The 26,849-nt window shown below is 48.5% G+C and overlaps 1 protein-coding gene across 2 annotated transcripts; it reads left to right on the top strand.

The window, feature by feature from the left end:
• Positions 1-2,636: 2,636 nt before the first annotated feature.
• Positions 2,637-26,164, top strand: KIF9 (kinesin family member 9). Of its 2 annotated transcripts, XM_071456411.1 has the most exons (23): positions 2,637-2,917; positions 3,440-3,517; positions 4,998-5,137; positions 6,345-6,432; positions 7,003-7,168; positions 7,292-7,398; positions 8,394-8,618; positions 9,642-9,725; positions 9,852-9,944; positions 10,613-10,760; positions 12,207-12,271; positions 13,510-13,587; positions 14,673-14,741; positions 15,359-15,463; positions 15,754-15,809; positions 16,216-16,357; positions 17,709-17,815; positions 19,169-19,390; positions 21,854-22,062; positions 22,600-22,779; positions 24,185-24,300; positions 25,089-25,193; positions 25,961-26,164. In XM_071456411.1, exons 1-23 carry the CDS (start codon positions 2,672-2,674, stop codon positions 26,066-26,068), a joined length of 2,937 nt encoding a protein of 978 aa, XP_071312512.1. In that variant the 5' UTR covers positions 2,637-2,671; the 3' UTR covers positions 26,069-26,164. The 2 variants fall into 2 exon arrangements, with proteins under 2 accessions (XP_071312512.1, XP_071312514.1); XM_071456413.1 differs by lacking the exons at positions 21,854-22,062; positions 24,185-24,300; positions 25,089-25,193; positions 25,961-26,164 and having other exon boundaries at positions 22,600-22,763.
• Positions 26,165-26,849: the final 685 nt, after the last annotated feature.

Raw genomic sequence — 26,849 nt, 5'->3', positions numbered from 1 at the left:
ATCCCAGCCAGGAATTCCCAATTCCCAATCTCCCATCCATGCCTGCCCTCTGGCACTGGGAGCCATTCCCTGGGTCCTGTCCCTCCATCCCTTGTCCCCAGTCCCTCTCCAGCTCTCCTGGAGCCCCTCCAGGCCCTGCCAGGGGCTCTGAGCTCTGCCTGGAGCCTTCTCCTCTCCAGGGGAACATTCCCAGCTCTCCCAGCCCGGCTCCAGCCCTGCAGCAGCTCCATGACCTTCACATTCCTTCCTTATTGTGGGTGAGAATCACCCAAATTCTGTCCCTGCTGGAAACACAGCCTGGATTTCCAGTGGGAAAACGTTACTGAGCCAGGGCAGGGCCCGTTTGTGCTGGCTGTGTCTGGGGGGCCTGAGTGATCCAAAGGCACCTCCAAGCTCCAGCTGGGACAAACTCCTGCTCAGAGCCCCAGCAGCTGGAGCAGCCAGGCTGGGCTGGGAATGGGGGGGGAAGGTTTGGCTGCACCGATCCCAGAACCACCACGTGGGCACTGGGAGAGGGGATGGCCAGGGGCAGAGGCAGCTCAGGGTGGGATATTTTCACAGCATGACTCAAGAGAAATGAATGAAATGCTTGGAATTCCAAGCTGTGGGTGTAGGAGGGAAAGCTGGAATGCTTGAAACAACAGGGACAGAGGACTGACAAGGAGGCAGGTGCTGCTGGAATCTGTCTTGGGGATTTTGGGAAGGAATTCTTCCCTGTGGGAGTGGGGAGGGGCTGGGATGGAATTCCCAGAGCAGCTTTGGATCCCTGGCAGTGTCCCAGGCCAGGCTGGATGGGGCTTGGAGCAGCCTGGCACAGTGAGAGGTGTCCCTGCCCATCCAAGGGGTGGCACTGGATGATCCTTAAGGTTCCTTCCATCCCAAACTGGTCTGTGATGGTTTTGATCTTCCCTAATATGTTTTAAACCTCTGTAGGGATAAAGAGGATTCAAACAGCTCTTTGCTATGGAAAATTCACAGAAATGGATAATTATTCACAAGAATTTTAGAAACAATGGTGAGGAATTTATCCAAGATAAGACTGGGATCCTAAACCTCCTCCTATTGTCTCCCAGAAACGTGGGACTGCCAGGATCTGGCCAGGATCTTCTCCTGCCACACCAACACCCAGTTTAATCCTAAACCCACTACACTCTGCACCCCAAACCAGCTTTGCCACAGAATTCCCCCAGGTTCCAGCCCAGGCTGTCACCAGCATCACCCTGCAGAAGGGAGGAGCTCTCCCAAGGAGGATCCCAGCCCCTCCTCCCGTGCCCATGGAATGCTCCCCACCCCACAGCCCGGCAGGTTTCAGGAGGCTGAGTAGGCTGGCAGCACCTCCCCGGTTAATTAAAGCGCAGAGTTAATTGTGCAGTGACTCAGAGCTGCGTGGAGCTCCCAGCCCACCAGCTCCTGCGAGGCTGCAATCCTGAGGGATTCCAGCAGCTCCTGCCTGGCACAGGGACGCTGCCAGCCCCCCCAGCAGAGCCAGGGACACGATCCTGAGCGCTCACCACGCTTGTGGATTGGGTGTTGTTGCTGATTAATTTGGATTAATTTCTTTGAATGCTAAGAAGGGATGCTCCCATAATATCCAGAATTCCCTGGATAACAACCTAGGGAAAGGTATCTTAGTTGGTCCCTAAACCTGGATCCTCTGAAACCCCACTGGGCTGGGGAGGTCCAACACCCCTGACACCCCACAATAAGGGGGTTTGGGGGGGTGGGGGGCTCAGCTCTGTCTCTGCTGCCAAAGCCATGGGAAGGGGGGACCTCAGCTCCTGCTCCTGTTCCCTGTATGCCCCACCAGAGGGGTCTGGGGGAGCTCCAGCTGCCTCCTTCCCTCTGGAAAAGAGAATGGGGAGGTCCCTCAGCCCCCTCTGTTAAGGGTTGGGGTCCCCCCTCATGGGTCTGGGGGTTCCTCAAGTGCCCTCTCCAGAAGCTGAGGTTCCTCAGATCCCCCAGGAATGGGGACAGAGGGGTCCCTCAGCTCCCCCTTCTGAGGCTGGGGACCCTCACCCCCCTCTGTTAAGGGGTGGGATCCCTCCTCAGGGGATTCCTCAAGAAGATCCCTCCAGAAGCTGAGTCCCCAGGAATGGGGATGGGAGGGTCCCTCAGCTCCTCTGTCTGAGGCTGGGCTACCTCAGCCCCTCTCAATGGCTGTGGGAGTCCCTCAGGCCCCTCTGTTAAGGGTTGGGGACCTCCCTTATGGGTCTGGGGGTTCCTCAAGTCCCCCCTCCAGAAGCTGAGTCCCCAGGAATGGGCATGGGGGGGTCCCTCAGCTCTCATTTCTGAGGCTGCGGACCCTCAGCCCCCCTCAAAGGCTGTGGGGGTCCCTCAGCCCCCCTCAGGGACCCCCAGATTCCCCCTCAGCCTCCCCTTTCCCAAAACCCGTGACCTCCTCAGGGGTCCAGGTCCCTCTCAGGAGCCGGGGGGTCCCTCGAGCTCTCTCTGAGCCCCCTGAGGGTTCGGGGTCCCTCATCCCCATCAGTGACCGGGGTTCCCCTCGGGGTCCGAGCTCTCCCAGCCCCGCTCCGACCCCTCCGGTGCACCCTCGCCCCCGCCGCCCCCGGGGGCCGGGCCGCACCTTGAGCGTAACATCGCAGAGCTTTCCCTGCCGCCGGATCTCGCCCATCACTCCATACCCGCGGCTGGGCAGGTCTCCCACCGAGAAATGCACCAGATCCTCGGGATCCAGCTCCGGGTCCGCCGCCGCCGCCGCTTCCAGCATCGTCCCGGCCACTCCCGTCCCGCTGCCGTCTCGCTTCGCCCCCGCCGCGCGCTGGCCCCGCCCGGCCGCCGTATGCGGGGCCACTTCCGGGCTCTCCCGGAAGTAGCCGTTGCCATAGAGAACCCGGAAGTGGACGCTGCCATGGCGACCCCGGACGCCACGCCGGAATCGACTGCAGAGGGGTCGCAGGTGGGACAGGGCCGGGGGGCTCGCCCTCCCCTCCTCGAGGGGCGATCGGAGGTCGTATCCCCGCATAGGCGGCATCAGCCCCCCCAGGCGTCGCCCCCCTGCCCCTGGGCATCGCCCCCCACCCGCCTCGGGGGGTGAGCTGGAGGGAAACACGGCGTGATTCGGTTTGAAGGGACCTAAAGATCATCCAATTCCACCCTCTGCCATGGCAGGAACACCTCCCTCTGTCCCAGGGTGCTCCCAGCCCCAGTGTCCAACCTGACCTGGGGCACTGCCGGGGCAGCCACAGCTTCCCTGGACAGGTCCCAGCCCTTCCAGAGGGATTTTCCCCAAACTCCTGCCGAAATCTGAGCTGTGGGAAGGGGAGCATCCCACTGGCAAGGCTTTCCCGGGCAGGTCCCAGCCCTTCCAGAGGGACTTTCCCCAAAATCTGAGCCGTGGGAGGGGAGCCTCCCACTGGCGAGGCTTTGGAGATGTGTGGATGATGCCCACGTGGGATTTGGGGCTGTTTTTCCCTGGCAGGAGGAAGAGGAGCAGGAGAGCTCTCAGGGGCAGGAAAAGAGTGCAACTTCTGCGGCCAAAGAAGAGAGTGAACAAGAGGTAATTCCAACGGATCCTGGCATGGTTGGGATGGGGAGTGACCTCAAACCCACCCCCTGCCCCAGGCAGCTCCAAGGCTGGGAATAATGCCAATCGCTTGGTTTAAAAGTTAAAAGTTTAAATTTAAAAAATTAAATTTTTAGCAATTTAAATTTTTAGTAATTTTAAATTTTTTAGAAGTAATTTTAAATTTTAAAATTTAAATTTTTAGTAATAAAACGGTTATAAAAATAGTAATACAAATTAGAGTAATAAGAATTTGGACAATGGGAGTTAGGACAATAAAAACAAAGACAGATGGGCAATTCAGGTGCTTCCTGGGCAAATTAACCCACACTAAGAAAGGATTAACCTTAAAACCAACAGCCTGTTGCATATTTATATATCTCATACATGATGCAAAAATTCTTTGGTTATTGTCAACTCCCCCCCTTCATCTTGTTGGCTCCTTCATGTCTGGAAGGAAGCAGCTTGTGTCTTTCCTGATAAGGAGGCAATAATTCTTTTCTTGGGGATTTTTGGTGTCTTGTTGCTGTTATGTCTGTGCAAAGAATTCCTTGATTATCTCATCCTTTTCTTGAGCTAGTTGCAAAAAGTATCTTACATCTCATAGTTTCTATTTTAACATTATATAATGTAAATATAGATGTATAATGTAATTATATAATGTAAATATTGAATATAAATATATAAAAGAAATATAATATTATATTAGGTAATATTATAGTTAAATTATATAATTATAATATTATATAATGTAATATTATACAATATATATAATATTATATTTACATTATATAATATGTATATACAATGTAATTATATATAATATATATAATATATAATATATATAATATATAATATATAATATTATAATATATATAATACATTATATATAAAATATATAAAATATGTATTATTATATAAAATATATATTATTATATATTATAATATATATAGTGTATATTATATATAATATATATAATATATTATATATATAATATTTACATTATATAATACGTATATACAATGTAATAATATATATAATTATATAATTTTATAAATATAAAATTATATTTACCACATTACTTTAAAAAATGAATACAGCACTACTAATGAATACAGCATAACACATCTAGTATTCCTTTTTATATCTGCAAAGAGCCATCTAATATGCACTTTTCACAAAGCCCCAGTGTCCAGCCTGGCCTGGGACACTTCCAGGGCTGCTCTGGGAATTCCCTCCCCTCTCCTGGTGTTCACAACCATTCCCAGCAATGATTGCTGTTGTCCTCATCTGCCCAAATCCCACAAAGTTGCAGCAAGGAAAATGCCATTTATTTAGAATTTCTCCTCTCTTTGATTCCTAGTGAAGCTCTTCCCCAAAATTTTCCCTTCCTTCTTTCTCTGCTGTTTTTCTTGCTTTGGAGAAGTAATTCCCAACTGCTCCAACGTTGGGTTTTGGGGCTTTTTTGGACAGGTTTCTGTGAGCTCTGTGAAATTCCATGAGCAGGAGCAGAAGCACAGCCCAGAGCAGGGGAAGAAGGAGAAGGATGAGGACCAGGAGAGCATCATCTCCTCACTGCTCTGTGACAAAGAGCACGAGGGTGAAAGCCCCAGGTATGCCTCAAATGTTCCCCTGTGCAGTGGTTTAGATTTCTTAATTTAAAACTTTTTTAATTTAAATTTTATTTTAATTAATGTTTATGAGTGTGCTGGTTAATTGGTTAATTACTAGTGTATTTATTTTTTGTTGTGAGATAGGATTAGGAGAAAGGTGAAGTAGGTTTAAAACTTTTAAAAGGGTATAAAGAAAGTTTTATTAATAGTGATTAAAAGGAAAAAAAAAAGTAGTGAGAATTAAAATAAACCTTTCAGAATACTTCTCTTCCCTTCCCCACTTTTTAAAAAATTAATAATATAAAGAAATTATACCTAAATTTTTAAATTTTGTTTATTATTTTTAGAATAATTTTTTAAAGTTTATTTAGGGAGAGAAGTCTTTTTTGTTAAGGTTATGGAGATTTTTTTACAAGAAGAAAAAAACCCAGTTTTTTTGTGGTTTTTAATTTTCTTGTGAATAACAGCTGCCCAGGGAACTTTGTTCCTGACACCCTGCTTTAAACCCAGAAAATCCTGGCTCAGCTCCAACCCCCACAATTCATTTTACAGCAGGTAAACTGTGAGAGGTCACAAAAATCCTGGATGTACCAGAAATCCCAAAGATTTTTTCCCAAACCAGAAGCTGTCACTGCTTATTGCACAATTATTGAGCACGGGCTGTCTGCAGGAAGTGTTTGAGGGAAAATGTGGGATTTATACATTTCCAGGGATTTAAAAATCCTCAGTGCTTGTGGCTTCAGCAGCTGGATGATCCCTGAGCCTTCCTCGTGAGGGTTTTACCCAGCAGATCCTCCAGCCTGTGGATATTTCACTGGGAATTGAAATTATTTTTAAAATAAATGTCTGTGTGCGACAAATGGAAATCCCTCTCCCATTCCTGTGAATATTTTGCTTCCCAAGGCTAAGTGGAGGAAAAGTGGTGTTCTCCAGTGCTCCTGAGCCTGGTGCACATGAGGAAATCAGGAAATCAGGATCAGTTTGACCCTTCTCCTTTCACACCCTCAGATTTCCAAGACTGGAAGGAATTTTCAGCCACTCTTTGCCAGCAGTTGCTTTTAACGGGGAATAAAAACTGCAGCTGAATAATTGCCAACACTTTGCTTTGAATTTTGACTCCTCTGCCTCACCTTTTGCTGAGAAATAATGTAAATTTCAGTTTAGACAGTGAAAGATGATTCTTTTCCTTGTTTTTCTCCCTCCCTAGAACACCAAGTCGAGTCCTGGCGTTCGTGCGGGTCAAGCCAACTGCTCATTTTGCCCAAGACATGATCAGGCTTGGGGCAGACAACAAGGTAGAGCCAAAGAAGCTGAAGTGGGAAAGTTTTGGAGTTTGGCTGCAGCTTTTCCAATGGAAAACCAGGACTTTTCCATCCCTTGAGGCCGTGGATAATGTTTTGGGGGTGTTGGTTGGTGTGTTCCTGCTCGGCTGTGGTTTTGTCACAGCGAGTGTGAGGATGGAAAACACAATTCCTGTGGTACAATCACCAGGAAAACCCTCCAAAGGACTGGGGCTGGCTGATCCATGAGGATTTCCCAGTGCTAACCACAAATTGGCACAGTCTATTTCCATCCTCTCTTATGCAAATTCCTCCCTTTGCCTTCTCTTGCTTAATTAATTTCCCTGAGGCACAAAATCACTGAAAGTTAAACAGATGAGCTTAACCACATTTCCTTTTATTTTTATAATGTTTGTCACCAGAAATTTTGAGAGCATTACCAGATACTTTTAGGACATCTAGAACCATCCAAGGCAGTAAAATAACTCTGTTATTTGTGCTCCCTTTTCTACTTAACCCCAGGTCCTGAAGTGCTGAAAACCCTCAGGGTTGTTGAGTTGATCTCCCTCTCTTGTTGGCTTGCAGAGCATCGATATCTACATCCAGAAGAGTCCCAGGGGAGGAGTTGTGAATAACTCTCAGACTGACTGGTCCTTCAAGCTGGATGGGGTCCTCCACAACACTTCCCAGGAAATGGTTTATGAGACTGTGGCAAAGGACTTGGTGTGCAAAGCTTTGCAGGGCTACAACGGTGATTTTTTGCAATTCTTATTCTTTTGATCACAACAAGAGATTGGGTTTGAGCAGAGAGCCATTTGCTGTCCTGTTGAAGGCTCTCTCCTGAGTTTTTCCTTTTGCTTTGGGAATTTTTTAGGCACCATCATGTGCTATGGGCAAACTGGAGCTGGCAAAACCTACACCATGACAGGAACAGCCTCTGAGTACAGGAACAGGGGGATCATCCCCAGAGCTATCCAGCAGGTACTGACTGCAGCTGGCTGGGAGGGGAGGAGGGAGAGACACTAGGGAGCTCTTCTGTCACCTCTTGCTGATAGAAAAGTGTTTGAACACAGTGAATAAGTTTTATGTGGTTTTTTCCCCCCTTCATTTTACCCCAGGGATGATGGTTAAAGAATAAAGGGGTTTTATTGTCATTTTCAGAGGTTGTTCCCCTTTAGTTCCTGTTTGAATTCTTGCTGCTCCCCAAATGTCACTAAGCCTTCAAAAGAGGTGTTTTCCAAACTGTTATTTTGTGAAATCAGGATAAAACTGATCATAAAATAATTTGAAAACACCTCTAAGGCACAGAGACACTGGCACAGAGTGCCCAGAGCAGCTGTGGCTGCCCCTGGATCCCTGGAAGTGCCCAAGGCCAGGCTGGTCAGGGCTTGGAGCAACCTGGGACAGTGGAAGATGTCCCTGCCATGGCAGGAGTGGAATGGAATGGCCTTTAAGGTCCCTTCCAACCCAAACCATTCCAGAATCCCATACTTCTATAAGATCGTGAAATCCAAATCCAACCTGAGCCCTAGGAGCTCAGATTTTGCCCCACAGACCCCTAGATGCACTTGGAGCTGTTCAGAACTATTTCTCTCTCAATATCTGTCTCTGTATTACAGAAATTGATGTCTTGTATACACCTCAATGTATTTATTTATATTTGATATCTAATTATATTTTATACCCTTCTCATTTCACATTCTCAGATTTCCAAGCAGGACAAGGCCAGAAGGAATTTTCAGCAACTCTTTACCCACAGCTGCTTTTAATGGGAAACTTATCTTTTTATATCTTCTCTGTTTATATCTTACATCTACTTATACCACACAGATTTTATATCTTATATCTTACATCTACTTATACCACCACAGATTTTATATCTTATATCAACATCTACCCAAATATCTTCTCTAAAAAGCCACAAATAACTGAAAATCCTCCCTGTGAACGGACACAAACCCTTTGTCTTGGTGCAGGTCTTCAAATCAGCTGCAGCATTCCTCAATATCCTGGTGACTGTCCGAATTTCCTACCTGGAGATCTACAACGAGGCCCTGTTTGACCTCCTGGCGCCGGCGCTGGGCCGGGGCTGCAAGGACAACCAGTTGTGTGTCATGGATGGTCCCCAGGGGGTTTATGTCAAAGGGCTCTCCATCCACCCTGTCAGCCATGAGGAGGAGGCTCTGCATCTCCTCTTTGAGGCAAGAGAACCCAAATATCCCCTTTAATCCCGTGGTTGTGGGTGCTGGCTGAAGTGGAAAAGCAGGAGTGGGCGGCCAAGGTGGTGGAATGAGGTTCAGCCATTGAACCCATCTTGGCTGTGCTGGAAAACTCTTGGTCTTGCAAGGAAAATGTCCCTGGCTCAGGGATTCTGGAAGATGCTCCAAGAAAAGATGGTTTGGGGTGATCACGGCACTGTTGGAATTCACAGCAGGGCTGTTCAGGGTGAGAGGTTTGTAAGGGGATTTGATTACTGAGGTCAGCATCTTTTCCTCATGGATGCTCCAGTTGGTGAGGAAAACAGGGATGAATGATTGGATCTGGCTGCAGGAGGTGGATCCTCACCCAGAGCCATCTGCTGTCCTTAAAATCTGGCCTTTTTAATAACTCAGTGGTGTCCTGAGCTCCAGAATGTGCAGGAGCTGCCTCTTCCTTTTTAAAGAGCAGAAGGAGGGTGATGATGGCTGAGAGAGCTGGGAATGCTCACCTGGAGAAGAGAAGGATCCAGGGAGAGCTCAGAGCCCCTTCCAGTGCCCTAAAGGGGCTCCAGGAGAGCTGGAGAGGGGCTGGGGACAAGGGATGGAGGGACAGGAGCCAGGGAATGGCTCGCACTGCCAGAGGGCAGGGATGGATGGGAGATTGGGAATTGGGAATTCCTGGCTGGGATGGAATTCCCAGAGCAGCTGTGGCTGCCCCTGGACCCCTGGAAGTGTCCAAGGATGGGGCTTGGATCAGCCTGGGACAGTGGGAGGTGTCCCTGCCCATCCAGGGGGTTGGATGGGATGGACTTTAAGGCTCTTTCCCACATCCCTTCATGTTCCTGGCAGAGGTTCAGATCCCTGCCCACCACACCTGTGGGAATTTTCAGTGCCATTTGAAGCTTGGGGAGCTCTTTGCTTTTCCATTCATCAGGAAATGGAAAGAGCCACAGAGATGTTGCCTGGCTTATCCTCAAAAAGCCACAATTCTATGAGCAGAGCCTGGAATTTTCTCTCCATTGGCAGGGTGAGACCAACAGAGTGATAGGAGAGCACAGCCTGAATAAGAATTCCTCCAGATCCCACTGCATCTTCACCATGTACATTGAGGTGAGGGCTCCAGCCTTGTTCCTGTCAATTTGGACAACTTTCTAGGGATCCAAGAGGATCTTTGTTTTTTCCTGTATTTCAGTTTTGTCTGCCCCTAAGTGCAGTTTCTCTTCCTCTCTCCCTCAGTGTCGTTCCAGAGATTACACAAATCACAAATGCCTTAAATCTAAAATCACCTTAATTGACCTGGCAGGGTCTGAGAGGCTGAGCAAGACTGGGGTGAGTGCTGGGAGCTCCTCAGGTTCCTTTGGGTCCTTTTGGAAAAACAGGGAAGGGAACAGAGCTGGGGAGGGTCTGGAGCCCCAGGAGGGGTTAAAGGAGCTGGAAAGGGGCTCAGCCTGGAGAAAAGGGGGATCAGGGGGGACCTTGTGGCTCTGCACAGCTCCTGACAGGAGGGGACAGCCGGGGGGGGTCAGGCTCTGCTGCCAGGGAACAGGGACAGGAGGAAATGGCTTCAGGTAGAGATTCAGGTTGGATGTTGGGAATGTATCTCCTGGAAAAGTCTGTCCAGCCCTGGCCCAGCTGCTCAGGGAACAGGGACAGGAGGAAATGGCTTCAGGGAGAGGTTCAGGTTGGATACTGGGAATGTATCTCCTGGAAAAGTCTGTCCAGCCCTGGCCCAGCTGCTCAGGGCAGTGGTGGAGTCCCCATTGCTGGAGGGATTTAAATCCCTGTGCCTGTGGCACTTGGGGACATGGTCAGGGGTGGCCTTGGCAGTGCTGGGGGATGGATGATTGGACTGATCTAAGAGACCTTTTCCAACCTCAGCAATTCCCTGATTCTGTGACATTCTGCATTGATCAGAATCAAAACAACATCAGCCCTGCTGAGGAACCCTCCCTCTCCTGTGTGTGACCAGAACTGTCTCCTCTTGCTCTCCATTGCAGTCTGAGGGCCAGGTGAGGGTGGAGGCCTCCTACATCAACAAGTCCCTGTCGTTCCTGGAGCAGCTGATCATCGCGCTGGCCGATCCCAAGAGGGAGCACATCCCCTTCAGGCAGAGCAAACTCACCCACGTCCTCAAGGACTCGCTGGGTAAGGGCTGGCACTGCCCCCAGCTCCTGCAAAACTGGGCAGGGCAACTCCTAAGGTCATCATTGATCAGGGAATCCTGCGATGGTTTGGGCTGGAAGGGACCTTAAGGATCATCCATTCCTCCCCTGCCATGGCAGGGACACCTCCCACTGTCCCAGGCTGCTCCAAGTGTCCAACCTTGGACATTTCCAGGGTTCCAGGGGCAGCCACAGCTGCTCAGGATCAGATCCTGAGAAACAGAATCTTTACCAACACCTGGAACTCAGAGTTTTTATTCCCATTCTCTTCCTGCATCCTCATCCCATAAGACACAAATTTCAACTTTTTAGTCACTCTGTGCCTCTGTTTCTGTGCTCTTTGGAGGGACTCCTACACCCTGGTGTGTCCTTTGTGCTTCTTTAAGCTGGTTGGAAGGGACCTTAAGGATCATCCATTCCTCCCCTGCCATGGCAGGGACACCTCCCACTGTCCCAGGCTGCTCCAAGTGTCCAACCTTGGACATTTCCAGGGATCCAGGGGTGGCCACAGCTGCTCTGGGCATCCTGAGAAATAGAATCTTTACCAACACCTGGAACTCAGAGTTTTTATTCCCATTCTCTTTCTGCATCCTCATTCCGTGAGACACAAATTTCGCCTTTTTAGTCACTCTGTGCCTCTGTTTCTGTGCCCTTTGGAGGGACAGTTACATCCTTTGTGCTTCTTTAAACTGAAAGAAGCCTTAGGTGGGATCCTGGGCAGGAATTCCTGGCTGGGCTGGAATTCCCAGAGCAGCTGTGGCTGTTCCCTGGAAGTGTCCAAGGCTGGATTTGGTTTGGAGCAGCCTGGGACAGTGGGAGGTGTCCCTGCCATGGCAGGGGTGGCACTGGGTGATCACTAAATCCCTTCCACCCCAAACCATCCTGGGATTCTGTTGGAACCCTGGCTACTGAAAATTTTAGACTTTCTGTGTTAACAGACACTGACCCCCAAGCAAACATTACATTTAACTTAAAACCGTAGAAAAAATTTCCAAAATTAAATAATAAAACTAAAATTATAAGCATATAATTTAAATAAAATTGTCTAATATCACATAGTAGAAAACTTAAAGTTTTAAAATACAGTAATATATATAAAACAAGATAGAAGTTCTAAGACAGAAGCTAGTCCTTATTCTTACCTTTTTCTTCACCTTCTTCTTTATAAGTTTAAATAATATTATGTAATTAAATAAAAAATCCACAAGTCACAAATAATTAGTTATTAAGTTAAAATAATTTAAGTATCATTTCTTAATTAAACAATTTATCATTTAAAAAATAAATGATAAAAAAATAGAACTCCATTTTTACCTCTCCTCTATTTTAATCAGCACATAATAAAATATACTGCAGGAAAGGAAACAACAAAATAAAAATCACCCAAAATGATATTATTTGCTTTATTTTTATTATGATTTTTTCCCAGGGAGAGGCTGCAACACTGCCCTGGTGACAAACATCTATGGGGAAGCTGAGCATGTGGAAGAAACCGTGAGTGGGAGGAATTCCTAATTCATCCCAAACTTTGGAGAACCCATCTGATCCCAAAGGCTCAAATCCAGACTCCTGTCAGATGAGAGCCTGAGCAGGCAGGAGCTGCTCAGATTTAAGCTCACTGCAGAAGAAATAACAACAACAACAACAACAACAGCAACAACAACAACAACAACAATAATAATAGATATACCATTATATATCAATTATTAATGTAGTTCTTAATAATTAGTAATTATTGATATATTAATTTTATTAATGTAATTATATACATTAATAATAATTTATTACTAATAATATATAATGTATAATAGCATAATAATATATTAATATAATATAATGTAATTATATAGTATAATATAATAATAGCAATAATAATATATTATTATATATTTATAGTATAATATAGTTTTTATTATTATTATTAATAATAATAATAATAATAATAGCAATAATATCAATGATGTTATCACATGGTGGTATTATCATTAATAAATAATCTGTAATAATATAGAATATATAATAACATATTAATTTTAATATCGTTATTCATTGATAATTATTAATATTATATTATTTTTATCAATGTAATTATCTATATTAATAATAATTTATTACTTATATTCATATAATATAATATAATATTATATTATATTTATATAATATTATACAATATTATTATATGTTATTATATTATAATATTATAATATTATATTATGTTATAACATAATAATATATAATTATAGTAATTATTATATATTTATATTATTATATAATAATAGCAATAATATAATAATAGTATTGATAATAATTATTAATTTATATATATTTATATATATAATTATTTATATTTATATTGTAGTTAATATTAATATTAATAATTGTAATAATTAATATTAATATTAATATTAATATTAATATTAATATTTTTTCCATGGGACATCCCCTGATGGACTCCCTGGCATTGCCCAGCTCCCAGCAGAGCTGAGCTGGCTCCCTGCTGCAGCAGGAATGAGCAGGAAGCTCCCAGGGGTTGTTTTTTAACCTGTAAATGATCAAATGGGTGAAAATCCCCCTGTGCGAGCTGGATCTGTAGCAAACAGGGAGGAATCCCCTGGAACAATTCACAGATTTTATACCTCTCTGCTCTTGGATCTGACAGAATTAAGTAGAAAGATCAGGAAAATGATATTTCTGCCAAGTTATTTTATTTATTTTAACCCTTTATTTTCCAGCTATCCTCCCTCCGCTTTGCCACCAGGATGAACTGGGTGACAGCTGAGCCTGTCCCCAACGAGCCCTTCTACAGGGAGGTAGGGACAGCAGGGGCCTGGGGAAGGGAAATGTTATCATTTTATCATTAATATTTAGGCTAATAACTTGAAAACCCTGAGGAAAATCAGGTAGTTTCATAAATAACCCTTCCTCAGCCAAGCTGGCACTGCTGATTTTTAGGTGGGTGATAAAATGGATCAATATTAAACCTTTTTATAGGTTTTTAATTACAGCTCCCTGGTCTATGGCACAACCATGCAGGTGGTCACATCTTCCTGGGAATTCTTTCTTCTGCATATCCCACATTTTTCTGATGAGATTCAGCTCTCAACAGAGAGATTTTATGGTGAATTATTCCCCTGACATGCAGGAAATCATCTCCAGTGCTCCTGCAGCTTCACCCCTGTTGCTGCTGGTAACAGAACAGCTTCTCCACAATTAGAAAACTTGGGTAATTAAGGAAATCATTTAAAGGAAGTGATCACAGGATATTAGAGTGCACTTTCAGAGTGAAAATGAAAACCAAACTGCAGGAGCTGAAATTGGAAGGAAACTTTGTGCTTTGGTGCTCCAGAGGTCACTGCAAAGCAGCTCAGTGCCCACTTCTCCCTGAATCCCAAGATTTTTGTGCTCACCTTTCTGGAAACACATTTTAAAAAGTGAATCCTTGAAGATATTTCATGTTAGGGAGAAATCCAGTCAAATCCAGCACAGGAAAGTCTCCCCTTTGTCCCATTTACTGCCAGAGCTGCTGAGTTCAGGGCAGAGGTGAGCCCTGCACAATGCTTGGCTTCCAGGATAATATCCCAGATCCTGGAATTTGATGGTCCCTGCAATTCCAGACCAGGAAATCATCCCATTAAAATGCAGTGATGCCTTGGGCAGGCTCTGCAGGCAGCACCCAGCAGAAACTGCCCTGTAGGGAGTAATAATAAAATATAAAATAATAATCAAAGGAAAATCAAACTGATTTCCAGAACCACTGATTCCCTGCTGCAGGCCCTGAGGGAGCTGGGATCCAGCTGGGATATTCTCCAGCAGCCAATTTCATGCTGTTTTAGCAGTTTATTTTTTTTTCCCAATATAATGTAGTGGTTTTCTCACCCTTTTTTTTCCCTGTCAGCCATCAGTGAAGGCTCTGGAGGAGGAGATCCAGCTCCTGAAGCAAGAGCTGATCATGCAGGTCAACTTGGTGAGTGAGCTCATTGTCCAGTGGGGTTGTGTCCTTCCCTCTGCTCCCAGCACCACCCTCTGGGGCTTAGGGAAACTTCTGAAGATCCCACACAGAGGGATGGTGTTGGAATTTCAATCCCCAGCCACTGGAGATGGAGTTTGGGTTTTTTCCAGACTCTTCTGTCGGTGGGTTGCTCCCAAATCCCTGCCAAGTCAGGTGATGAGAATCCCAGGCAGAAATGGGCACAGCAATTCCAGGTGTTTGCCAGAGCAGTGGAATCACAGAATTCCAGAATGGTTTGGGTTGGAAGGGACCTTAAAGCCCATCCCATTCCCACCCCTGCCATGGCCAAGGACACCTCCCACTATCCCAGGGTGTTCCAAGCCTGGCCTTGGGCACTTCCAGAGATCCAGGGGCAGCCACAGCTGCTCTGGGAATTCCATCTCAGGGCCTCCCCACCCTCCCAGGAACAATTCCTTCCTCAAATCCATCCTGAATCTCCCCTCTTTACCACCACTCTTTGTCCCACCATGACAGGACCTGCCCAAAGCTTTGTCCCTGTTGTTCTCAAAGGCTCCCTCAGCTGTTTGCAACTCCCTGGTTCTCAGTTTTCCAATCTTTTGGGTTTTTTTTAGACAAGTCATTCCTTGATGACTTACAACCCCCTGACTACAGCTCAGAGAGCAGAAATCAGATCCCAAGTCCAGAAATACCTCAGAGGAGTCATTGAGGAAATCGATGTAAGTAGTGAAAAAAGGATTTAAACACTGATTCCATCCTCTTTTCCTCCAAGAGAAGAGCAGTGACAGTGTCTTTTGAAGAGGCTGTTTTTCACCCCAAACCCACTACAGAATTGTAATTTAATTTCTTTTTGCTTTGTTAAGTCTGTTGCATGTTTTCATTCCATTTTTGCTGATTTGGAGGCTCTGGAAGTATTTTCCTTAATCTTAAAACCCCTTAAACTGATTTTTTTTAAACTCATTTATATAGTTAATACCAAAATTGATGGCTTTGTACCTCTCTTCCTCAGATTGTGAATGTCAGGCAGATCCAGGAGGTGTTTAGACAGTTCAAAGTAATTTTAAGGTAAGTCCAGAGATCCCAGAGTGGTTTGGGTTGGGAAGAACCTTAAGGACCATCCCATGGGCAGGGACACCTCCCACTATCCCAGGCTGCTCCAAGCCCCCTCCAACCTGGATTAGAGGTTCAAACAAGGGGATGGGACTGTGCAGAGATAGCATGGTTTGATGTGGACCATTAAAAGGTCCTGGAAAGTATTAAAATAACCATCAAAAAGCTTTAATGTTAAAGAGCCCTAGAGGAATGTCATGGAAAAGGAGAGGAAGAGAGTGGACAAAGGTTATCATGGGAAGCCTGGGAGGGGTGTTGAGGGATAAAACCACAGGTAAAGGTTTTTTTTTTTTTTTGGGAATCTGCCTTTGGCAGGGATCACAGATGGGAAAGGATTCCTAAAGGGCTGTTTTTTCCTTAGCCAACAGGAGGAAGAACTGGAGAGCAGGCTCTGGAACAAGTACGGGCTGGGATCCGTGGCTGGGGCTGGCTCCATTTCTAGCTCTGATCTGTGCCTGGAGGAGGCTGAGGAGGAGCAGGAGGAAGAGGAGGTAGAGGAGGAGGTAATACCTGGGGCTTCACCTGGCCCAGACTCCACCTGAGAGCTGGCTCCTTTGTGCCAAAATGGGAATTGTATAAAGCAGATTTTTTGCCTGTTGAAATCGAACTCAGAAATGTCACTGGGCTGAGTTTGTCAAAAAATGTGTCCAGGGCAGAGATGCACCATGAACAAAGAGGAATTCCAGGCAGCAGAGGGATTAATTTGACCCTTTATCTGCACAGAATAATTTAGGAAATGGGAATTAGAATCCCAGAAAGGTTTGGGTTGGAAGGAACATTAAAGATCATCCCATTCCATGAGCAGGGACACCTCCCACTATCCCAGGTTGCTCCAAACCAAATCCAGCCTGGCCTTGGACACTTCCAGGGATCCAGGGGCAGCCACAGCTGCTCTGGAAATTCCATCCCAGGGCCTCCCCACTCTCCCAGCCAGGAATTGCTTCCCAATATCCCATTTAAACTGTGCCCCTTTCAGTTTAAAGCCCCCTCAAGGTCCTGTACAATGCAATCTCCAAAGTGACCTGTGTGTCACTGGGTTGGAGAAGGTGAGGTCCTGCCTCTGCTGAGATCCTTTTTTTAATCCTTATAATGTCTGGAGCCTGGTGTATAAATCCCACCTAATCCATAAATCCTCCTATGGGCTCTCACAGAGTTTTTAGTTCCCACATTAGGCTGTTCCAGGGGATGGAGGAGCTGCTGGGTGAGGCCTGCACAGCTTCCAGGCTGTGCACAAATGGGATATTCCTTTGTGTTTCCATCTTTCCTTTCTGTACTTCCAGGCTGTGCACAAATGGGATATTCCTTTGTGTTTCCATCTTTCCTTTCTGTACTTCCAGGCTGTGCACAAATGGGATATTCCTTTGTGTTTCCATCTTTCCTTTCTGTACTTCCAGGCTGTGCACAAATGGGATATTCCTTTGTGTTTCCATCTTTCCAGGCTGTGCACAAATGGGATATTCCTTTGTGTTTCCATCTTTCCATGGTGTGCACAAATGGGATATTCCTTTGTGTTTCCATCTTTCCTTTCTGTACTTCCAGGCTGTGCACAAATGGGATATTCCTTTGTGTTTCCATCTTTCCATGGTGTGCACAAATGGGATATTCCTTTCTTTTCCATCTTTCCATGGTGTGCACAAATGGGATATTCCTTTGTGTTTCCTTTCTGTACTTCCAGGCTGTGCACAAATGGGATATTCCTTTGTGTTTCCATCTTTCCAGGCTGTGTACAAATGGGATATTCCTTTGTGTTTCCATCTTTCCAGGCTGTGCACAAATGGGATATTCCTTTCTTTTCCATGTTTCCTTTCTGTGCTTCCATGGTGTGCACAAATGGGATATTCCTTTCTTTTCCAGGAAAGTACAGTTGACCAGGATGAGGATTTGGAGGTTGATGCAGGGACTATTGAGATTGGAACTCCTCCCACATCCCCCATTTCTGATGGGGAGAAGGAAGCTGATGAGTGAGTTAAGCAGTCACACACCTCTCCTTTACCTCTGATAATTGTGGAATCATGGAATTGTCAAGATTGGAAAAGCCCTCCCAGATCATCCAGTCCAGCCATCCCACAGCATGCCAAGGCCACCCCTGACATGTCCCCAGGTGCCACATGCACAGGGATTTTAAATCCCTCCAGCAAAGGGGACTCCACCACTGCCCTGGGCAGCTGGGCCAGGGCTGGACAGACTTTTTGGAGAAGGAATTTTCCCAATATCCAAATTGAACTCCCCTGGCCCAGCTTGGGGCTGCTTCCCCTTGTCCTGTGCCTGTTCCCTGGCACCTCCTGTCCCCCTCAGGGCCTTTCCCAGCTGCTGTCCCCAATCCTTGTGGCACCCCAGTGCAGGACCCAGCAGTTGCCAGTGCCCAGCTGTGGTCAGGCAGGGATGTGCAGCCCATGGAGGAAGGAATGGAGGGAGCTGCCAGAGGAGCAGCAGAGATTTGGGGAGGGGAGGGGGAAGCAGCCAGTCCTGAGCAGAGGAAGAGCCTTCAGTTTACAGAAGTAAACCCTGGCTTGGTTCCTCCCTGACACTTCCCCAAAGTCCTCGTGGAGGGAGCAGAGGAACCACCAAGGCTTTGGTGTCCACATGGCCCCTGGGCTCTGCTGTGCTGGTTTGCTTTCAGGAGATGTGGCAAACACTCTGAATGTGTTCCAAATCCCACTCTCCTGGTCACGGCATTCCTTAGGAAAAAATCCCCTGGAAGGGTGGGCAGGCCCTGGCACAGGGTGCCCAGAGCAGCTGTGGCTGCCCCTGGAGCCCTGGCAGGACTGACTGAGTTTGGATCACCCTGAGACAATGGGAGGTGTCCCTGCCATGGCAGGGGTGGATTGGGATGGGTTTTAAGGTCCCTTCCAACTGAACCCATTCCATGATTCCATGATGATTCTATTTCTGTTCCCTGCAGTTGATGCTGGAGGGGTTTGTGGAGGGAAAGGAGCAGGGAGCCAGGCTTGGTTTAACTGTGGGCTTGGATCAAATCCCTGGAGATTCCTTTTGGAGAGGGTTAACCTTTGTCCAGGTGTGCCCAAAGCTGGGCAGGGTGGGACTGCTCTCCTTGGGATCCTTCTCAGGAGAGCTCCTCCAGCCTGGCCTGTATCCCACTGTATCCAGGGCAGGTCCTCCACTCTGAGGATGAGGGATTTGTGGGAACAAGGCTGATTTCATTCCTTGTCAGGGGATATTCCTCCAGAAACTTTGGTAGAAGCTACCTCAGATGAGTTTTGAACTTAGCAAAGCCAAACTTGCAGCATGTTTTGGTTCCAGATGCCTCTGGTGAAGAAATGAAGGAATCTGGTTTGTCTTTCCTCCCCTGGCAGGAAGGAAGGAATTGGGAGCCCTCTTCCTGAGACAGGTCAGGATGAAACCTCATCAACCAAAAGTCCCACCAAGGATCTGGAAGAGGATGAGGAAGAAGAAGAGAAAGAAGAAGAAGAAGAAGAACAAGAAGAGGAAGAGGAAGAGGAAGGAGGTGACCAGGACAGTGATGAAGACTCCTCGATCCGATCTTCTGAGGATGCCCAGGATGCCCAGAACCTCAGGTAGGTTTTCCCTGGGAGGGAATAAATCCCCTTTTCCAGAGGGTGCTTTGCACTGGGTTATGTTCCCTGAGTGCAGCTCCAAGGCAAAGGGGAGAGATTTGGAGATCTGCAGGAATACAGGGCAGGAGTGGTGGTGGGAACCCCCTGAGCTCCACATGGTGGTGGTGGGGGTCACCTCTGTGCTTCCAGCTCTGCCCTGGCCACTTGCTCTGGAATATTTAAAAACTTCAATTCATTTAATTAATTTAATTTAATTTTAATTTAATTTAATTTAATTTAAATTTAAATTAATTTAATTTAAATTTTATTTTATTTTATTTTATTTTATTTTATTTTATTTTATTTTTATTTCATTTAAAATCATTTAATTCCTTTAATCTCTGAAAACTACAGCATCCCTTTGGTGAGTGGGAAAACTGCAGGGAGACTTCACATGCAGCCAGAAATCCCCACAGTCATGGAAATGGAGCTATTTGGAATTAGAGAATTCCAGACTGGCTTGGGTTGGAAGGGAATTTAGGGATTATCCCATTCCAGCCCCTGCCATGGCAGGGACACTTCCACTGTCCCAGGTGCTCCAAGCCCATCCAGCCTGGCCTTGGGCACTGCCAGGGATGCAGGGGCAGCCCCAGCTGCTCTGGGAATTCCATCCCAGCCAGGATGGAATTCCTCATTCCCAATCTCCCACCCATCCCTGCCCTCTGGCACTGGGAGCCATTCCCTGTGTCCTGTCCCTCCATGCCTTGTCCCCAGTCCCTCTCCAGCTCTCCTGGAGCCCCCTCCAGGCCCTGCCAGGGGCTCTGAGCTCTCCCTGGAGCCTCCTCCTCTCCAGGGGAACATTCCCAGCTCTCCCAGCCTGGCTCCAGCCCTGCAGCAGCTCCAGGTCCCTGTGCTGGTGGATCTGGGGCAGCTCTGCAGTGGGGTCTCTCTCACCCGAGGGGCAGAGGGGCAGAATCCCCATTTCCTGCAGCCCAGGCTGGCATCAGCCCAGGATGTGGTTTCTGGGTTGCAGCAGGGGCAGTGAAGCTGTTGCAGAATTCCCTCCTGGAGCTCCTCACCGTGTCTCCATCCCCTCTGTGCCCTCCACACGGGGTTTGTGTCCCTCTGGGGCTCCCAGGGCTGGCAGGACAGGCTGCTGCAGCTGCAGGAGGCACATCCCAGAGCCCTTGCAGCAGCTGGCAGCTGGAGCTGTGGCACTTTGCCCAGGGGCTCTTGTTTACAGCCCTGTGCCAGCTCACCCAGCCCTGCAGGAGCTGGAAAATGCCCTTAAGAGGTCACTCAGGGAAGGCAGGAGCTGCAGTTTGGAGTGAGGAATGTGGAGCCTTCTGGGCACCTGCCTTGGAATAAAATGAGCTTTAAAAATCATTTTTTAAACCCAAATCATTCCATGGTTTTCTGTCTCTTCCTTCTGCTCCCAAAGCCATCCTGCTCTCCAGGAATGTCACCAGCACAGAGCAGCATCTGTGGACTGTGACATTCTCCTTTTTTTGCCTGGGGTGGCTCGTACTGGAACAACAGCAGGTGTTCACTGGGACACGCTGGCATCAAAGCCATTTCACAGAAAAGTCAGGAGTGGCACTTGGAATTCTCACTTGGGAAACAGGCAGGACTTCCAAGGCATGGCAGCAGTGCTGTGGAGCTGGCCAGAGCTTGGAGCTGTGGGGTTTGGCTTCAGGAAGGGCTGATCCTGCTGGGAATGCAGCATGGGCAGAGCACAGGCATTTGTTTAACAATAGGGAGGAACAATATCCATTATTTTGGTGAAAATTCAACCCATGAAAGGCTGGCTTTCCAGGGGATACTCAGTTCTGAGGCATCTCCTGAGGAATATGGTGTCTGTGTGAAGAGCTTTGTTCTGGGGGACACTGGGTGTTGGGGTTGGCATGGGAGCAGTGCTAGGGACCCCAAAGGAACCCACAGAAATCCCATCAGAGCTCAGCTGTGGCTATGCCCATGGACTGGGGAAGCCACACCTCAAATCCTGAGTGGAGTTCTGGGCCCCTCACCACACTAAGGGGCTGGAGCATGTCCAGGGAATGGAGCTGGAGCCCCAGGAGGGGCTGAGGAAGCTGGGAAGGGGCTCAGCCTGGAGAGAAGGGGACTCAGGGGGGACCTTGTGGCTCTGCACAGCTCCTGCCAGGAGGGGACAGCCAGGGGAACAGGGACAGGAGGAGAGAGAACGGCCTCAGGCTGGGACAGGAAGGCTCAGGGTGGAAATTGGGAATGTTCCTCCTGGAAAGGTTCTCCAGCCCTGGCCCAGCTGCCCAGGGCATGGTGATTCCCCATCCCTGGAGGAATGTGACATCCATGTGGATGTGGCACTTGGGGACATGGCTCAGGGGTGGCCTTGGCAGTGCTGAGGGATGCTTGGACTCAATCTTGGAGAGCTTTTCCAACCTGAATCATTCACTGCACGCTGCAGGGCAGGACAGAGTGAGCTCCTGTGTCTGTATCTGCTTTCAGGCCCCTTCTGTCCAAGCAACAGGCCTTTGAGGTGTTTAAGAAGGAGACTGGACAGGAGATCCACAGGATCTTCAGGGACAACAAGAGAATCCTCATTGCCAAGAAGAAGGGAAGCCATTCTGTGGCCCAGAGGATCAACAGCCTCAAGGAGGAGATGGAGGCAACCAAGGAGGCTCTGGAGGCTCAGAAGCAGAAGCGGAGGCAGGAGGGTGAGGAGGCAGCAGGGACAGGGGATGGAGCTCTCATGATCTCCAGATCTCATCCTTGATTGGATTTAATTTAATTTAATAGAGGTGGTGGTTAAGGAATTGCCCTGGGATAGGGCTTTGCCTCTGGAATCCCAGTATTTCCATTGTCCCTATGTGATTTCCAGGTTCCAGAGCAGTTTTGGGTGGTCACAGAATTCCAGAATGGTTTGGGTTGGAAGGGATGTTAAGGATCATCCCACTCCACCCCTGCCATGGGCAGGGACACCTTCCACTGTCCCAGGTTGCTCCAAACCAAATCCAGCCTGGCCTGGGACACTGCCAGGGATCCAGGAGCAGCCACAGCTTCTCTGGACAACCTGTGCCTCCCAACCCTCCCAGCCAGGAATTCCTTCCCAATCTCCCATCTAAGCAATCCCAGGGATTTTTTCTCCTGGGAGCCAAGTCAGACCCTCCATCAGATCAGGTGTGACATCTGCAGAGCTCTGTCCCTGCTCTCCACCCTCAGCAGAACCTTCCCTTCCTTTTCTCCCTCTCCAGGAGAATACACGGATGAGAAAGGACAGGTGATCATCGATGAGAAGGAGTTCTCCCTCATTGTGAAGCTGAAGGAGCTGAAGGAGGAGCACAGGGCTGGCTTTACAGAGCTCAAGGACCTGAAGGCAGAGATCCAGTACTGCCAGCACCTCGTGGATAAGTGCAGGAAAAGGCTCATCTCAGGTACAGAGCACCAGGGCTCAGCTGGGATAAATCCAGACTGGAGCACTCCCAAACATCATGGGATCCCACAATGGTTTGGGTTGGAAGGGACCTTAAAGTTTATCCAGTTCCAATCCCCTCCCACTGTCCCAGGGTGCTCCCACCCCAATGTCCAACCTGGCCTTGGACACTTCAGGGATTCAGGGGCAGCCACAGCTGCTCTGGGCACCCTGTGCCGGGGCCTGCCCACCCTCCCAGCCAGGAATTCCCAATTCCCAAACTGCCATCCATCCCTGCCCTCTGGCAGTGGGAGCCATTCCGTGTGTCCTGTCCCTCCATCTCTGTTGTCCTTTGTCCTGTTGCCTTCCAGACTGGATTTTATCCATAATCAGGTGGGGTTTTCTGACCTTACCTTGAATTGCTGCAGATTTTCTCTCACAGATAATGTCCCTCTAGTCCTTGGTCCCACCCTTACACAGGTCCCACCCCACAAGGAATCTTACACTGCTGACCCCAATCTCATCCTTGATTTAATTTAATAGAGGTGGTGGTTAAGGAATTGCCCTGGGACAGGGCTTTGCCTCTGGATTCCCAATATTTCCTCTGTCCCTCTGTGATTTCCAGCTTCCAGAGCTGCAGCCTTATCAGGAAAAGGAGCTTAGCCACAGCTCTGCCTGGGAAATCCCTGCAAATTCCTGCTGGGCTCCACCTTGAAATCTGTGGGTTCCAACTGGCCCTGCTGTATCCCTGGATCTGCCCCTCTGGGGGAAGCCAGTCCCTGTAGGAATTCCAGAGCCCCAAACATTTGGATGCAGCATTTGCCAGGGGACAGCTTGGATCCATCAGAGCATCCCACGCAGGAAGAAATGGGATAATCATTCCCATCATTCCCATTAATCCAGGGATAAGCAGGACCCAATCACAGCTGTGCCGCTGCTTCCTCTTGGATCTGGGTTTGGCATTTTTGGGTGCTCCAGATGTTTGCAGTTTGTTCAAACACGCAGGACTCACCCAGATCAGGAGTGGAGTGCCCTGGGAAATGCCCAGGATTAATAAGGACACAATTCCCACCTGCTGTGTGTTCTCACTGCCTATTATGGGGTGGCAAATGGCTGTGTGGGATTGAAATCCGAGCCCCAGCCGTGCTGCCCATTCCAAAGGGATTCTGGGGGCTGCAGGAATGGTGCCTGCTCATGGCCAGGGGACTGTCCCCAGAGCTGGCCACCACCTCCTGGCCACCTCAGCACAGCCAACAGCCTCCTTAAATTCACTTTTCCAATCGTTTAAACTCCAAATCCTGGAGTTCTGAGCTCCTATCTGAGGGTTTAAGAGCACTGAGATGCTGCCTGATCCATAGGGATAAGCAATCCATGCTGTCTTTTGGGTGATGAATTACAGCCATGAATTGGCCCTCTTGGCTTTGCAGAGTTTGAGATCTGGTACAACGAAAACTACCGTCTCCCTAAGGATGTGAAGGAAGCTCTGGAGCCTGGAGGGAACATCAGACCTGGAATGATTCCCATCAACAGAGTCATGTGCCTGGTGAGTTATCCCAGAGTTCTGCTGGTTCTCCTCAGGAGCCACGTGTGGGGTGGTGAGGGAGTGAGGGAGCCTGTGGAAGGAGGAGGAGGAGAAAAAGGAGAAGGAGGAGAAGGAATGAGGCACAAAGGGAATATCTGGAGCCACATCCTGCTGTCACATTCCCTTCACTGTTTACAGACTAAATCAGGACAGTGACTGAGGCACCTGGGCATCTGTGGAACACCAGGAACTGGGCAAAGTGCCTGGGGGTGCAGGGGTGTTTGGATTCCCAGCCTGTGGGATCCCAGCTTTGCAGCCAAACTTGTCAGTACCACTCCTGTGGTAGGAGCCATGTGGGGACCTGGATCTTTTCTCATCCTGAAAAGCACATTTCTGTTCAACTCCCCATTTTCCACAATTCTTGCATCTAAAAAAGTGTGACCAGAAGGGGGGAATTCTGCACCTCTGAGGTGAGACCCCACCTGCAGAGCTGCCCCAGCCCCAGGGCCAACAGCACAAGGACCTGGAGCTGCTGGAGAGATCCAGAAGAGGCCCTGGAGCTGCTGCAGGGCTGGAGCCAGGCTGGGAGAGCTGGGAAATGTTCATTTTTCCTGTGGGAAAACCCCAACCCTTGCAGGTTTTTGCTCAAAGCCCTGCCCAAAGCTGCTCCTCCAAGGTGTGGAAAGGGAACCTCTCACTTCCAGGGTTTTCCTGGCTGAGTTGGTGTTTGGTGCCACAAAAGGGACAGTTGTCCCAGGTGTGCAGGTGTGTGTTTTGCACATGGAATGGGGGATGCTTTTCCCTGGCAGGATGAAGATGAGCAGGACAGGTTTGAGCAGGTGCAGGAGAAGGTGCTGCTGGACTGCCCGGGCTCCGTGTCCTTCTACAGGGCCAGGATGAAGACAGATCAAAAGGTAACTCCAGGGAGAACCCCAGAATGGATTGGGATGGAGGGGACCTTCAGGATCATCCAGTCCCAGCCCCTGCCACTGGCAGAGGCACCTCCCACTATCCCAGGGTGCTCCAAGCCCTGTCCAACCTGGCCAGAACAAACTCACCCAGAGAGAGCTGGGAATGTTCACCTGGAGAAGGCTCCAGAGACACCTCAGAGCCCTTCCAGACCCTAAAGAGCTGGAGAGGCACAAGGGATGGAGGAACAGGACACAGGGAATGGCTCCCACTGCCAGAGGGCAGGGATGGATGGGAGATTGGGAAGGAATTCCTGGCTGGGAGGGTGGGGAGAGAGACTGGGATGGAATTCCCAGAGCAGCTGTGGCTGCCCCTGGATCCCTGAAGTGTCCAAGGCCAGGTTGGATTTGGTTTGGAGCAGCCTGGGATAGTGGAAGGTGTCTCTGTCCACGGAATGGGGTGGATTGGGATAAGCCTTAAGGTCCAAGTGAAATAATTCTGGGATTCCATGAAAACATCTCAGACATCTTTTCAGTGCTCTGGAGAATTTCCTAGGGATTCCTGTCCTCTCCTTGGAGCCTGCTGGGATCTGCTCTCAGCAGAGCAATGCTGCCGTGATGGGGATTCTCCCAGCTCTTTCCAGCACCACTTGGAAAGTCTGAGAAGGCATTTGGTTTTATTTTTCAGGGAAAAAAAAAAGTTTTTACAGGTGAGAACTGTGCTCTGAGAGCCGAGCTGAGCTCAGTGACCCCTTTGTGTTCCCTGTTCCCAGCAAACCTTCAGCAGCGCCATGGCTGCCCTCCAGAACATGCACAGGAAACCCGGACTGCTCCCGGATGCTGGCAAGAAGAAAGCCCTGACCTTCCTGCCCATCACATAGCCTGGATCCCAGCATTCCCCAAGGAATGGCACCTCAGGAAGTGCCCCCTGCTCGCGTCCACCATCGATTTATAAAAATAAACAGCAGGAAAAGTGACCCACACAACCTTTGGGCAGGCAGGGAGTTACTGGGGATCGATGGCGCTGTTTGGACAGGACACGAGCCAGGCAGCTCCAACAGCACCACTGGTGTTCCTGAGCCTCTGGAAAAGGCAGGATCACAGCACAGAGGCTGCTGTGGGGAACTCAGGCTGCTCCTGATTCCCTCTCTCCTGGTGCTGGAGCTGCAGCTCTCCTGGGCTTGCTCCCATTGGAGCAACAAGTCATGGCTTGGCCTGTTGGATCTGCCTGGAGAAAGGAATGAAACAAAGATTCATTTCTGGGGAATCACCGAATGGTTTTGGTTGGAAAAGCCCTCCAAGATCTAGTCCAACCATTCCTCAGCACTGCCAAGACCAACTCTGACCATGTCCCCAAGTGTCACATCCACAGGCCTTCTCTAAATCCCTGCAGGGATGGGGACACCACCCCTGCCCTGGGCAGCTTTGCAGAGTTTGAGATCTCTCTCTTGGAGACCCTTTTTCAAGAGGAACATTCCCAATATCCACCTGAACCTGCCCTTGAGGCCGTTCCCTCTTGTCCTGTTCCCTGGGAACAGAGCCCGACCCCTCCTGGCTCCAACCTTCCTCCTTCCAGGGAATTGCAGGAGCCAGAAGGTGCCTCCTGAGCCTCCTCTTCTCCAGGGTGAGCCCCTCCAGCTCCCTCAGAAGGATTTGGGATCT

This window comes from Agelaius tricolor, unplaced genomic scaffold (genome assembly GCF_023055355.1).
Source record: "Agelaius tricolor isolate 1412-34295 unplaced genomic scaffold, bAgeTri1.0.p SCAF_58, whole genome shotgun sequence".
Classification (NCBI taxonomy): domain Eukaryota; kingdom Metazoa; phylum Chordata; class Aves; order Passeriformes; family Icteridae; genus Agelaius; species Agelaius tricolor.
Note: the sequence above shows the minus strand (reverse complement) of the source record. Positions and strands in the feature narration are given on the sequence as shown.